Source organism: Hyaena hyaena, unplaced genomic scaffold, assembly GCF_003009895.1.
Source record: "Hyaena hyaena isolate Hyena2069 unplaced genomic scaffold, ASM300989v1 scaffold_584, whole genome shotgun sequence".
Lineage (NCBI taxonomy): Eukaryota > Metazoa > Chordata > Mammalia > Carnivora > Hyaenidae > Hyaena > Hyaena hyaena.
Window position 1 is genome coordinate 993,352 of NW_024081205.1, and position 14,641 is coordinate 1,007,992.

General features: G+C 48.3%; 1 protein-coding gene across 1 annotated transcript; it reads left to right on the forward strand.

Annotated features, from left to right (window-relative positions):
* Positions 1–939: 939 nt before the first annotated feature.
* GABARAPL2 (GABA type A receptor associated protein like 2) lies at positions 940–12,942 on the forward strand. The gene is made up of 4 exons (XM_039256464.1): positions 940–1,089; positions 1,418–1,473; positions 2,632–2,804; positions 12,339–12,942. The coding sequence occupies exons 1-4, from the start codon at positions 1,056–1,058 to the stop codon at positions 12,427–12,429; spliced, it is 354 nt and encodes a 117-aa protein (XP_039112395.1). The 5' UTR covers positions 940–1,055; the 3' UTR covers positions 12,430–12,942.
* Positions 12,943–14,641: the final 1,699 nt, after the last annotated feature.

Consider the following 14,641-nt stretch of genomic DNA (forward strand, 5'->3'; position numbering starts at 1 on the left):
GCTCATAAACAGATGTTGACCCAGAGCAGACTGTCCTGATGACTCTGCTAGGAAGAAAGGAGTGACATCATTGGAGAATCTCAAGTCATACGCTCAGGCAGGTCACACACACACACACACACACACACACACACACACACACACACACAGACACACACACACACAGCCCAAGCTGTGATTGCTGAACTGCCAAAGAAACCTGTCTTATGACCAACCCTCGTGGGAATTCTCCCAGCCTCACAATCACCTCTAACTCCTCTGCAGTTAAGGTTAAGGGGTTCCTCTGTGATCAGAGCGATGTTACCTTCAAATGCCTAATGTTTCCTCAAACATTTATTCATGAATAAAGGAAGGAAATGGAATCTCTTTAAAATCAATTTCTTGGTCCAAGACAACCCATTAGGGTTCTCCAATACTGAACACGCAGCTTGTCATCAGTACCTCTCCCCACTCAATCCCCTCAAACTAGTCACACTTCCTGTATTGAGTCCCCCTAACCTGTTACCACTCCAAACAATACTCCCCAGACTGTCAGTGCCATAAATAGGCTCCCCTCCCTGCCACCACCAACCACCACTCTCCTCTTCTGGCATTCATACCTCCAAAATCCCTCCCCTTGTCATCAATGAGACTTCCCTCATGAAAAGTCCTCTATAAGAGCCCTATCCTATCAGCCAGACCCCCAAACTCCTTCTTGTGAACGTCCACCGAGACTCCACTCTTGTTACCAGTTCCAGACATCAACTCCTTCCCAATCACCAAAACCCCTCAAAAACGGCCCTGTAGCCACCGTCGTCATCCCCACTTCCCCCGGCAGCCCCCAGCAGATCCATCTCCTGCCCCGCCTCCTCGAGTGCGGCGGGGCTCGGTGGCTCGGCGTCCAGGCGAGGAGCGCCGGAAGCCCCGCCCCCGGGTGGTTGCTAGGCTCCGGCAGCCGGAAGTCCCGCCTGCCGTGTAGTCGCCGCCGCTGCTGCCACTGCCGTCGTTGTTGTTGTGGTTGGTGCGCTGAGCTCCGCGGCTCCGAGAGCCGGCTGCATCCCTTTCCCGCCGCCGCCATGAAGTGGATGTTCAAGGAGGACCACTCGCTGGGTAAGGGCTCCGTCAGAAGCCGGGGGTGGGGGTCGGGGCGGCGGGTGGGACCCCTCCCCCACTCGGGCCGCCTTGGGCTGGGCCGGGCGGGGCGGAGGCCGCGCTCTGGACTCGGGTCGCCGAGGCCCGGGTGCCCCCGGCGGCTGTCCATGGACCCTGTGCCGCCTTTCGCCCCTTTTCCGGGAGGCTGGGTACGGAGCACCGAGGCCGCCGGGACGCCGGAACAAGGGCCCCGGGCGTACGCAGGTCGCTAGGGGAGGAGGACCGGGGGCCCGGGAACCGGCCGACGGGCAGGCGCGACCGTCCGCCGGGTGTGTGTCTCCCACAGAACACAGATGTGTGGAATCTGCGAAGATCCGAGCGAAATATCCCGACCGGGTTCCGGTGAGTGCACTCTCCCCCCCCCCCCACCTCCCCTGCTCCCCCTCAAGACTGCTCTCTCATGAGTGCTCTCTCATTTTCTCACTCGCCCAGTTGCGCGCCCACACGCACATACACACGCGACAGCCCACACTGGGTTAGGGGACTTCTGGGGCCCGGACGTGAGGGGTCTTGAATTGGTGCTGTTCAGGGCGCCTCGGTGCTGAATCTTCGATCTAGGCCAGCGAGCTGCCTGCAGCCTCTCGGCTCCCTCGCCAATTATGTAAGGAACGATGTTCTAGGACAGGGCAACAGGTCACTGCCACTTTTGGGAACAGTGGTGGAGGGAGACTGTCACTTTGGTCTTCGAAGTGGTACTTGAGTCGCAGGACACTCATCTTTAACTTTGAGCCTCCATCTTTACCTGCCTTTTAGCTGCCTTTCTTCACCTTGACCCTGCCGTCCTTTCCTTTCCTGACCAGAAAATCTGAGAAGTGTCTGAGAACTCCTTCTTCCCTGGTTTCTCCTTAATCAGTAATAAATATGTTCCTATATTCCATGGTACGGGATAAAGTTTCTGTAATCCTTACTGATTTTTTAAAGGACATGCATGTCTTACTGTAGCACTTTGTTTGAACAGTTCCTTTTAGGGAGAGGTCAGGAGGGACACATTTGAACCCTAGTTGAGACTGAAGCAACAGGCCAAATGAGGAGCTTGGTTCTTGGCTGGCTGGGATTGCCACTCATTCCCATTAGTCCATCCGTTCCGGTTTCCCGTGTTCCTTGGGATCTTACTTCCCCTGTAGTGCGAAGGCAGATCCATTCTGAGGTCCTGGAGTAACTGGCTGTAGAGGAAACCCTCAGCAGATATTCTCAGCTCTACTCAGACAAAATGTGGAAAAGCTTTGAAGTAAGGGCTGTGTTTCTCTCATGCATGCTGAGATCCAGGATTGTAAATCTAATGACCACAGAAAAGCACTTACTGTTTGCCTATCACATTTATATCAGTTCTTAACCTCCAGAGTTAAAAGTTTGTGGTTTATTAAATCAGGGGAATATTTTCCAGTGTTGTACCGTTTCCCTACCCACTTCTTTCCCACATACTATTCATCAGCTCTCTGACAGGCCAAGGCTAGATCCTCACTTTAGAAACCCAATCCTGACCTCTCTTTGCTTCCCCAGGTGATTGTGGAAAAAGTCTCAGGCTCTCAGATTGTTGACATTGACAAACGGAAGTATCTGGTTCCATCTGACATCACTGTGGCTCAGTTCATGTGGATCATCAGGAAAAGGATCCAGCTTCCTTCTGAAAAGGCAATCTTCCTGTTTGTGGATAAGACAGTCCCACAGTCCAGGTAAGAGGTGTTTACTGGCATTGGCTATCTGCTTGGCTCCTTATAGAACTCAAAACTTTGAAGGTCAGAAAACTCTTAGGGGTCCTGACTGGAAATCTGGATTTTGTGTCCCCTGACATGAGAAGCTGAAGGAAAATAAGAAAGAGCTGCAATATACAGGAATGTACTTTGGGTTAAGAAAATCGAACAAAGTTGAACTTAAAAAAAGAAAAGAAATGCAGCCTCAGACCCTCATGAATCCTTTAACACAGTTGAGGACTTAGGCTTAAGCCATCAGTCGAACTGAAGCCTAAATTTAGTGAGGTTTTCTTCAAATGATCCATGAAATAAGTCCTGGCATTCTCCACTGGGAGCTTGTGGGCCCTCCTGAGGCTCAGCTTTGGTTAATCACTCTGCTGCTTTGCTCTACAGACTTATTTTGGTGCCACTGTCAGAGTGTGTGGCTGCCTGATCCTCAGGTATGCTAAAATGGCTGCTGTCCAGCAAAAGCTCTGAGGTCTCTTTCCAGACCTCCTCCCTTATAGCACCTGCTCTGACAGAGTAACCGCCCCCTAGCTTCTGCTCTCGTGCTGCCTGGAAGCATTCTTTGGGATAACTTGGGGCCTGAATCAAGGCAGGGGCATTACACTACCCTTCTTCTGTGTAGTTGACAGCCCAGCTTTAGTTGCCTGTGGAAAGAAGAAAATGGACTCATTCTAAATTCCTGATCAGTCCTTTGCCATTACTGTTTGAGTACTTCTAGACCCTGAGCCACATGCTAGTTCCTCTCCTCTTGAGTGTGGGTTCCTGGCTACATCTCATACTAGAGTCCCAAACTAAGTCTCATTTGTTACCCCTAAAAGTAGTACTTCTAAAAGCTACGGCTTTCAGAAGCCCTGGGATCTAGCCTAGTGTGGCCAAAGTATGTTCCCAGTGAAAATCCTTGGAAGGTCCAGAAAGGACCTAAGCCAAACCCCAGTCCTTTTCCTATAAAAGGTAGAGAGCTCTGGCTACCTTTTGGTCTGAAGTTTTGCTTTCCCAGCCTCCACTGCCTCCATTTCCTGTGTTTGGCAGAGAAGCAGGATAGGGGAGAAATGAAAAGTTCTTCAGTGAGGCCAGTTCTTGCCTGAGAAGGTAGGCCGAGCCCGGCCGGCTGGGTGCTTTTGGTGTCCCGCAGCCGTAGTTCGGGAAAGGCAGTCTTGCCACCTGGTGGGCTCTTCCACCCTCTCTTCCCAGGCCTCTCGGTAGTGTGGTGCTGGGTGTACTTTTCATCAGGGCGGAAGCCCTCGGCATCTGTGGTCTTATTCAGCTTCCCTTAAGGCCGTGGGGGAGGTAAATCTTTACTCCTACCACCTGCAGCTTCTGTAGAGCTTTAGTGACCCTGTGTTTCCTCCTTCCTGGAGGTGGCTTCTTAGGTGGAGGAAGTAGATGACGAAGACCCGTGGTATTGTATTTATTTTACTCAATTCTGATCCTCTGATATTTCCTGAAGGAAGTGAAGTAGGCTTCTGGAAACATTGTTACTCTGACGGCTCCATGTTAATCTAGCAATTAAAACGGCTGCAGATTAGCAATTGCCCCCTCCCTCCATTATCCCTGAGATATAAATAGAACTGGAAATGAAGAGTGATTCTCAGGGCAGCAGAGGCTGCTTCATTTTCTCTCCAAGTCCCATTTGCCTTTCCAACCTGCTAAGAATCTGCCCTAAAGCAGATGATGCAGCAGCGACCCAAGTCTGGATTTTAGAGTCACTAACCAGGCTTCCTCTGCCCGGGCCTGTGGCCCTAGTTGAAGGCTTTCTGCTTCAGGTTTAATGTAGCAGTTCTCTGCTAGGGGGGTTTATTAAGAAAAGTTGCTTGTACGGTACCTGGGTGGCTCAGTTGGTTGAGCCTCTGGCTCTTGATTTCGGCTGTGGTTATGATCTCATGGTTTGTAAATTCAAGCCCTGCTTTGGGCTCTGTGCTGACAGGGCAGAGCCTACTTGGGATTCTCTCTCTCCCTCAGGCTCTGCCCCTTCTTCTCTTGTACTCTCTCTCTCAAAATAAATAAATAAACTTAAAAAAAATTGTTTCTAAACCAAGAGGTCTGTGACATTGTTGGGCTTTATGCAGATGGTAATCACCTGAAGGTAGCACACACCAAATTGCCACTGGGTCTTCCCCTAAAGCTTGTGTGTGACCTAGCTTTGCTGTCTCCTTCTTGAGGCATTTTAGCAGCAGCCTCTTCCTCAGCTCCTTCCAGCCTCCTTAGGGAAGCACAGGGCCCTTAACCTTCTGCCAGTGCTTGCAGGCTTCAGAGAGTGGCTGGAGAAATAGTTGGGAAAGGATGAATCCAGGCCGACAGGAGACCTCCCCCTCCCCCGACAGATCTGCGTGAGGCTCCCTGGGGGAGCGGGAGGTGGAGCAGGAGCAACTTCAGTTACTCTTGCCTCAGAGTGGAACTTTGGGAGAGTGTTGTAGAACACATCTGAAAATTGTGGTCCTAAAAATGTGGTCATTGTTTAGAGTAGTTAGTATTAAATATTGATTCTAGAAATAGAGACCAAGGCAAGTCCCTGAGAGTTTTACTTCCTAAATTCTTTGAGTTCTGTTTTTTTTTTTTTAAAGCAGGGCAGAGTGGGTAGGATTTCCACTCCCTTTTCTCATTTAGCTTGGGAAAGTTAAATTCTCTGCCTACGGGCCTGCATCCAGAATCAGGCCAAAAATGAAAGAAGTGTGCCTTGATGCAGACAGAACTCGAGAAAGAGTATCCGTGTGCACGCTTCCCAGTCATGGCCTTAGAGGGGAGCCCAGACCTGGCGATGGCACCTACCTTTTGGTCTTTGTTTAGAACACAGAGTCTTGTTAATCTCTGTTTAAAATAGAAACAGCAGTGTATTATTAAGTAAAATATCTCTAAGATGTTATAATTTAGGAATGTTACATTTGGAAACCTGTGTTTAAGATTGTGGTGCTTAGTTGCTTCTTTGCTCTTAAAGAGATACTGAGTAAAAGGAAGCTGTGAGATCTTACAGTCCATTCATCCTTTATTTATTTATTTATTTTTATTTATTTTTTATTATTATTATTATTTTTTTTACATTCATCCTTTATTTAGAAATGTACTTAAATTAAGCACTTTTGATCATTTCTAGGTAAACACTTCTTCAAGAACAGGGTTTATTCCAGCAGTAATGGAATTTATATCAGAGAAAAATCTGATACAAGGAATAGCCAGTAGTTAATTCTTATGTTTTAGAATGTCAGGGAGCCTTCATGGCTAAATCAACTTTCCCTTTGAGCTGGTTGCCTTTCCAGGATCCACAGCAGTGGCCACTGTCCTCCCACCTCACCCCATCCACCCTCCCCTGCTGGAAAAGAGAGAAATCCAGGTCCAGTGGAAGCACGTGGGCTCCAAGGCAGATGGGTGACCAGGTGTGTGCCCATCTGTCCAGCCGGTTCATGAGTCAAGCTGGATCCCGCAGCCTTCATGACCTGCCCTTGCTTGGCCCTTACCCGTTGGTGGAGGTTCCGCAAGGATCAGGCACCCACACAGTTCTAGGTCAGCCTCCCCCAGTGCAGAGGCTCTTGAGTAGCTTAAATCTAACATTTGCCCTCAGCAACCCGGCTGTTTCTGGACGTGGATCCTTATGAAAAGTACTCTTATGAAAGGTGCCGTTATGAAAAGCTGGTTTGTCTGGATCTGTGTGACTCTGAATGGAGGGGTAGATGACAGAGTTTTAGGGATGATTTTAGGTTTGTTAGACTTAGTACTTGAGGGTCCCACCCTTAGATTGGCTTCGTGGCTTACAATCTGCCATTGGCTTTTCCCATTTCTTTCCTTGTGAGCCTGAAGAGTTTGGAAGGCAGCACCGCCCCTGGAGCTTGGCAGCACCCTTCTGGGATGAGTGCATGTATGCAGTAGTTGATGCCATAGCGGTGTGCTTTAGTGTCAGGGACTGGAGGTCATCTGTGGGTGTGACAGCGGTGTGCTTTAGTGTCAGGGACTGGAGGTCATCTGAGGGTGTGACAGCGGTGTGCTTTAGTGTCAGGGACTGGAGGTCATCTGAGGGTGTGACAGCGGTGTGCTTTAGTGTCAGGGACTGGAGGTCATCTGAGGGTGTGACAGCGGTGTGCTTTAGTGTCAGGGACTGGAGGTCATCTGAGGGTGTGACAGCGGTGTGCTTTAGTGTCAGGGACTGGAGGTCATCTGAGGGTGTGACAGCGGTGTGCTTTAGTGTCAGGGACTGGAGGTCATCTGAGGGTGTGACAGCGGTGTGCTTTAGTGTCAGGGACTGGAGGTCATCTGAGGGTGTGACAGCGGTGTGCTTTAGTGTCAGGGACTGGAGGTCATCTGAGGGTGTGACAGCGGTGTGCTTTAGTGTCAGGGACTGGAGGTCATCTGAGGGTGTGACAGCGGTGTGCTTTAGTGTCAGGGACTGGAGGTCATCTGAGGGTGTGACAGCGGTGTGCTTTAGTGTCAGGGACTGGAGGTCATCTGAGGGTGTGACAGCGGTGTGCTTTAGTGTCAGGGACTGGAGGTCATCTGAGGGTGTGACAGCGGGTGTGCTTTAGTGTCAGGGACTGGAGGTCATCTGTGGGTGTGACAGCGGGTGTGCTTTAGTGTCAGGGACTGCAGGTGGTGGTCTGTAGGTGTCTTCCCCAGCCAGTGACTTAGGCAGGAGGCCTTGGACTTGTAGTGTTGCCTGTAAGTGATCAGGCCACTCAGCAAGTCTGTGTGGCTTAGCCTGACAGGAGCGTGCGTGTTATAGTCCTCTGGGCTTTCTGGCAGCAGCCTGCCCGGCGCTGTGTGGCTCTGGCTCTGTGACCTCTGAGAGGGAAGCGCATCTTCTCAGAGGCTTCTGGAACTTGTCCCAAACCGATGTGCCAGCCTCCTGCTGTTTTATTCCTCTCCCTTCCATTTAACTCTTTTTTTTTTTTTTTTTTTTTTTATGGACTTAAAATTTAAACTGTTTGTGGCCTAGCTCTCTGGGGCTCCAGGCCAAATTATTTTGACTTTGTATGTGTGTTACCCAATCCCATAAGTGCTATTTGAAATCATACTGAAGAGATGTGTCAGTTGTCTTTCACGGCGCTCAGTGATACCTCGAAACCCAGCATTCGCTCACAGGCTGCTGAAGGGAGTGTTCAACTCCCAGCACTGCGTTTCGTCACTTTCCAAGTTCCTGCCCAAGGGGTGTCCTTAGCAGTGCTGCCTTCAGCTACATAAAGTTTCCACACGAGGCTCTGTGACAGAAGAGGAGGACAGGAAACGACTCTTAGAATCATTAGGCACAACAGTTGTCACGTTACAGGATCTGAAGGAGAGACTCTGTGTGACGCAGAGGCTGGCAGTGGCGGCCTTACCTGGGAAGGTGTTACAAATGTGGAACCTCAGGCCCCACTCCAGCCTCCTGAATCCAGCTGGGCACTTGACCCGGAGTGCGAGTGATTTCGTATGCGCGTTTGTGTGCGTGAGAAGTGCTGTTCTCGGAGAGCTCTGCCAGAGCTACAAGATGCTTCCAGTTCAGCCAGTAGAACAGATCTGTGTACTCACTCGGAGGCAGCCGGGCTCAGTGGTAAAGTGTGTCCCAGCTGTGTGATCTGGCGTGTCACTTAACTTCTCTGGGGCTCACTTTTATTATTATCTCTAAGCTTGTGCTGGCTCATAAAATTGTTGTTAGGATGAAAAGAGTTAATATAAACATTTAGAACAGTGCTTGGTACATAGGTGCTATTATAATTAGGAGTTTTATGATCACCCTCTGTAGCTGCTGGGGCACTGGTTTAAACAGATTTATAAATGCAGGTTTTACTTAGAAGACGATGGAATTTTTTTTTTTTTTAATTTCTGAGAGAGAGAGAGAAAGAGAGAGGCAGCGTGAGCAGGGGAGGATCAGAGAGAGAGGGAGACACAGAATCCGAGAACAGGCTCCAGGCTCTGAGCTGGCTGTCAGCACAGAGCCTGACACAGGGCTCAAAGCCACAAACTGGGAGATCATGACTTGAGCTGAAGTCAGACACCTAACCGACTGAGCCACCCAGGCGCCCCAAGACGATGGAATCTAAAGCCAGGAAGGAACAAGAGCCACATGATGATGAGCCTCTGTGTTCAGAGTCTCAGAGCCTACCTTAGACAGCAGTGACTCCGGTGGTCATTGGTCACGGCAGGCAGAGTCCCGGGTTGGCTGCCGGTATTTATGAGCTCCTCGAGTATTTCTAACCCAGCAGTGGGATTTAGAGTCATTGCACTGGGGCTGCTAGCTTGCTAGAAAAAGAGCACACTTAGTCTTCAGACGGAGCCAGACTTGACATTGGCATCAAGGGGTGGCCGCCTTTGAAATGCACAGGGTCTTTTACTTCTGCCTCTAAATCCCTCTGGTACTGGCAGTGGGGAGAGGGGAGGGCAGGTGCTCGTCATGGTCATCCTGGATACTAGGACGAAGTGGGGCTGAGAGAGTTGTGGCAATAGCTGTAGCTGTTTTCCCTGCAGCCTCATTCCGAGGAGGCTCAGAGGAAAGCAGGGTTCCTTGGGGCATTCCCACCACCACGGTAAGAATCTTCCTGAGAGACGCAGCTACACGTCAAGCCTTTCGCTAGCCACTAGCTCCTCACTCCACTTCCAGGGCACATGGCTCTTTAAGTGAGCATCTCAAACAAGCAAAGACCAGCATCTGTCTGCCTGGCAGACAGACCGTTTCTCAACCTAGCTGCACCTGGAATCATCTTGGGCATTTTATTTATTTTTTTTTTTTTTAAAGAAATCTTTTTTTTTTTTTTTTTTTAATGTTTTATTTATTTCTAGGAGAGAGAGACAGAGACAGCGTGAGCAGGGGAGGGTCAGAGAGAGAGGGAGTCACAGACTGAAACAGGCTCCAGGCTCTGAGCTGGCAGCCAGCACAGAGCCCGATGCGGGGCTCGAACCCACGAACCGCGAGATCATGACCTAAGCGAAAGTCGGACGCTTAACCGACTAAGCCACCCAGGCGCCCCCATCTTGGGCATTTTAAAACACACTGATGCCTGGCTCCTACCTCCAGAATTCTGATTTTGTTGGTCTGAGGTGGGCCTTGGGCATGGAGAGGTTTTAAAGCTCCACAGCGATTATGCTGTGTAGCTGAGGTTGAGACCCACCACTCTAGGGGTCCCCATGAGGGGGTTCCTCCGTCTCCCCACCGTCCCTCAAGTCCTCACGTGTTCCCAGGGCAGTGCTGTCGAGAAGTGGCATGTACAAAGTAAATTACAAATGTAATTTAAAATGTTCTAGTACATTTAAAGAGAAATAGATGAGATTAATTTTAATAATTTGTTTATCCAGTATATCTAAAATGCCATTTCAACACGTAATAAAAATTGAGATTTTACATCCTTTTTGTCATACAGGTCTTGAAATTGTATGTATGTTTCACACTTAGAGTACATCCCAATTCAGACAAGCCTTATTTCAAGTGCTGAATGTAGCCAGTGGCTACTGTATGGGACGGCAAAAATACAGGACGTTTCTATCATAGCAGAAATAGCGCTAGTGGATAGGGCCATTCCAGGAATTCCTCATACAAGTGTCAAGTTAGGAGATGCTCACAGGGAGCACTGTTTACCGGGTGTTGTTGACAGGTCATTTGTATTCATACTCATCCACCCCCGTGTTGTTACTTAAGAATTCTCATCTGCCCACATAGCCAACCAGGTTGACCTTGCAATTGGGCAGGAAGAAGAGAAAAGGAAAAAAACTCCCCCTATATAAATGCAGCCTGTACCCCTGTTTATATGGAGGTCCCACGAGGCCTGCTAGGAACACAGCAGCAGGGTGGGGCTGTGATTGTTTCCCCAGCTTGAGGCCTTGGACCCCTCTATCCCCCGCCCCCCGCCCCAGTTTTACTGAGTCCTGCATGTAAACATCTCTTGTGACTTGTCCAGCTAGTGACTTCTGGTGTCTTCGTCTGGCTCTCAGACTGGTATCTTCCTGCTGGTTCTGGTTGGCCCCACGTGTGTGGTCACACTGATGTTTAGCACGTCTGTGCCTCCTGTTCATCTCGCCTAGTACAGTCATGTGGCCGGAGTGTGCCCGGGCTTCCCCGTGTTACTAGTCTTAGCCGAGCCAGTATAGCTTGGTTTCATGGCAGAGAACTAGATTAGGTCGCCTGTACCGCAGTCTGTTTTATGGCTTAGGGAAAACCAGCTTTCCCACCCACACATGTTTAAACAATATCTATTTCTGGAGGGTTCTTAGGAAGGTTGGGCAGAGTTTCTTTGGATTCCAGATACAATCTGAGAACTTTTTGCATTACGTGTGAGGAAAATAACTTCTCTTTGATCGCACTGATGCTGGTCTCTGGGGTACAGGGTGTTTGGTGGGGGAGCTTCTACAAGAATGAACCCACTTTGGGGCGCCTGGGTGGCTTAGTCGGTTGAGCGTCCGACTTTCGCTTAGGTCATGATCTCGCGGTTCGTGGGTTCGGGCCCCGCGTCGGGCTCTGTGCTGACTGCCAGCTCAGAGCCTGGAGCCTGTTTCAGTCTGTGACTCCCTCTCTCTCTGACCCTCCCCTGCTCACGCTGTCTCTCTCTCCTGGAAATAAATAAAACATTAAAAAAAAAAAAAAAAAAGAATGAACCCACTTGTACTTACCACGTTAGGTACAAATGATAAACCTACAAATAAGCTTGAAGGAGAAGCACGCTCCATGTACACTTCCTCACCTTGGCCCTCCAGCCGCCAGGGATGGGCTGCTTGGGCTTTTAATTCTGCTTAGTTTTTTGTTTTGCCCTTGGAGTCCAGAAAGCATTCGAGTACTCACCAGAGCTGGCCTCTGAAGGAATAACTTGATGTGACGGTGGGTTAAATGGCCTTGCCTCAGGGCAGGAGGAGGATATTTGATTCTAGTCTTGTCTACTGATTGCCAGAGGCCTAATTTTCCTGGCTCCATTTCCCCTCTCTAAAGCTGGAGTGTTGGCACACAGCAGTGCTGAGATTGGAGTTACTTTTCTTGTCTGCCACCGAAAGTACAGTAGAGCAGTTAGGTTGTTTTTTTTTAATTTTTAAATTTTTTAAAATTGTTTAATGTTTTTTATTTTTGAGAGAGAGAAAGCGAGCAGTGGAGGGGCAGAGAGAGAGGGAGGCACAGAATCTGAAGCAGGCTCCAGGCTCCGAGCTGTTAGCACAGAGCCCAACATGGGGCTTGAACCCATAAGCCATGAGATCATGACCTTGAGCCCAAGTCAGGCACTTAACCGACTGAGCCACGCAGGTGCCCCAGGACTTTTTAATGTTTATTTTTGAGAGAGAGAGCGAGCACATATGAGTTGGGGAGGGGAGAGAGAGAGGGAGATACAGAATTCCAAACAGGATCTAGGCTCTGAGCTCTCAGCACAGAGCCTGACGTGGGGCTCAAACCCATGAATGGTAAGATCATGACCTGAGCCAAAGTCAGATGCTTAACTGACTGAGCCCCCCCAGGCGCCCCAGGCAGCTGGTGTCAGTAGTCAAGTCCCTTCTCCTCAAAACCCGACTTTCTCCCAGCACCTAGACTCAGTGACCAAACCCAGTTTTCAATGTTGTTTTTTGTTTTTCTCTTTCAAGCCTAACTATGGGACAGCTTTACGAGAAGGAAAAAGACGAAGATGGATTCTTGTATGTGGCCTACAGTGGAGAGAACACTTTTGGCTTCTGAGGGCCAATGCTGGGCTAGGTGCACCGTTCCTGCTTGTGTATCTTGTAAATAGCCGGCCATTTTCAGTTACCAGACCTCTTCACATAGACCTCTTAGTGCATTTGTAACTGGATTTATTTCTTAATATATTGGAAGGTTTTGTTTCCTTAGACTAGTAAATTATCATACAGAGTTTTATTTTGAGTTTTCCTTTTTGTGCACTGTCCTCATGGCTATATTCCAGGGATCTTGTTCCTCTGGGGATCATATTTAATGAAGATATTTCCATATTAAAATGAGGTAGGTGGGGTATTAAAGTGAAAAGGAGGGAGATGATGCATTTCTTCTGGATTATGTTTGAAGTGTTAAAGATGGCTAAGTATTAAAAGCACCCAAATTAAATCCTTAGCAATCAGAACACCTGCTTCACTAGATTTCGCCAACTGCCAATCATGTTGGACTGAGCTAATCTGTTCCTCTTTCTGAAAATATTAAGGTAAATAATTAACAATAAAACTTCCTCTTATAAAGGCATTGCAGTGTGACGATGTCCTTTATTTGCTTCTTCCAGGTGGGCCAGAGCAGTAGCCCTGTGTCTGCTGGGCCGGCAGGAGGCTTTGGGGCCCATAGCACAGCCTGGGATAGAAAGGAGGGGTCCGTGTCATAAGAGGGGCTTTTTTTTCAGTGGTTAACATATCCACATGGTTCAGCTTTAAGCATAGGAAGGTAGACATTGAGAAGTCCTGCTCCCACTACTGTTTTCTGACTCCCTAACCTTCCGCCTTGTGGGAAACTACGTTTACTTCTTGTTTCTTACTTATTTTTGGAAGTACAATCGAATGTGAATGTACGTCCTTTTCTTCTACGAAAGAAACCATATATATTTATGTACGTTGTTTTTTTCTCATTTAACAATATATCCTGGTGACCTTTCCATATCAGTTCATAGGGAGCCTTTTTGTTCATTATCACAGCCAGAGTATTGCGCTGTGTGAATATACCATTATTACGTGGTTGTTTATAGGCTTTCACTCTTACGTACGGTGTTGGGACAATAACCGTACACTGTAATGCTCTCTTAGATGTACTTGCTCTCTTCATGGTGCTGCTCTCCAGTCCCTTCTTCCTAAAAGTCACAATTAGATTTCCTGTGTCCGTGAATGTCATGATTTCTCACAAATTAGTATAAATCTGGAGGTTTGCCACAACACACTTGCATCTAAGAGGAACACTTGGTTACTTTCCCAAATTTTCTTTAGATTGATTGTGTTGGAGGCTAGAGCCCTACATAGATAATGAGAATAAAGCAACTAGGTATCAGCCCACGATCTGGGAACGTGTCGTTCAAATGACTGCCTTCAACCTTCTACAGGGGAAATAGAATTTTACCAAGTTATATAAGCAAAGCTATCTACTGGTCTCAGCTCCCCAGGTGGGATCAGAAGAAACACTTGTCGTTAAGCATTGTGTTGGTCTTTCCGAAACCTGACCCAATAAAATCTGCAGTCTCTTTGCTGGTAGTTTTAAACTAGAAGCAGGGAGAACCTGACCTCTGAGTGGGCAAGGAAAAAGGAAGGAACAAGTTCTGTGTTAAAAGGAATCTTGTTTGCAGTGTCATACACCCAGCTCAAACTGGCTTAAGCTCCAAAAAGGCAATTGATTATTTCAGTTATTGTACAGGGATGGTTCACTGGCTTCAGACATAGCTCGAACCAGAGAAGAAATGGTAACATCAAAGCCCCTTCCTCTTGGTTTTGTTTCCCTCTGTGTTGACTTCATTTTCCAGCAGATTCCTCTCGTGTCATGGCAAAGTGGCCCCATCAGCATTTCTTCTGAGGACAATGTTAAATGTCCCCACAGGATTCTGGCCTCACTTGAATTACCAACTGGCCTCTCGCCCAGCCCCGCCTGAGGCAGGAACTGGTGGGAAGGAGTGGTAAGACCCTCCTTAACCATATGAACAGAGCAGTGGAGGAAGGATAGCTTTCCAAAAGCTTCCTTCTGATCCAAAAGCTGCTTCAGATTCTGTCTTCCTCTCTCTCTGCCCCTTCCCTGCTTGTGCTCTGTCTCTCAAAAATAAACATTAAAGAAATTTTTAAAAATAAAACTTAAAGTAATTTACAGGGGTGCCTGGCTGGCTGAGTTGGTAGAGCATGCCACTCTTGACCTTGGGTTGTGAGTTCAAGCCTCACGGGCATAGAGATTACTTAAACAAATATTTTTTAATCTAAAA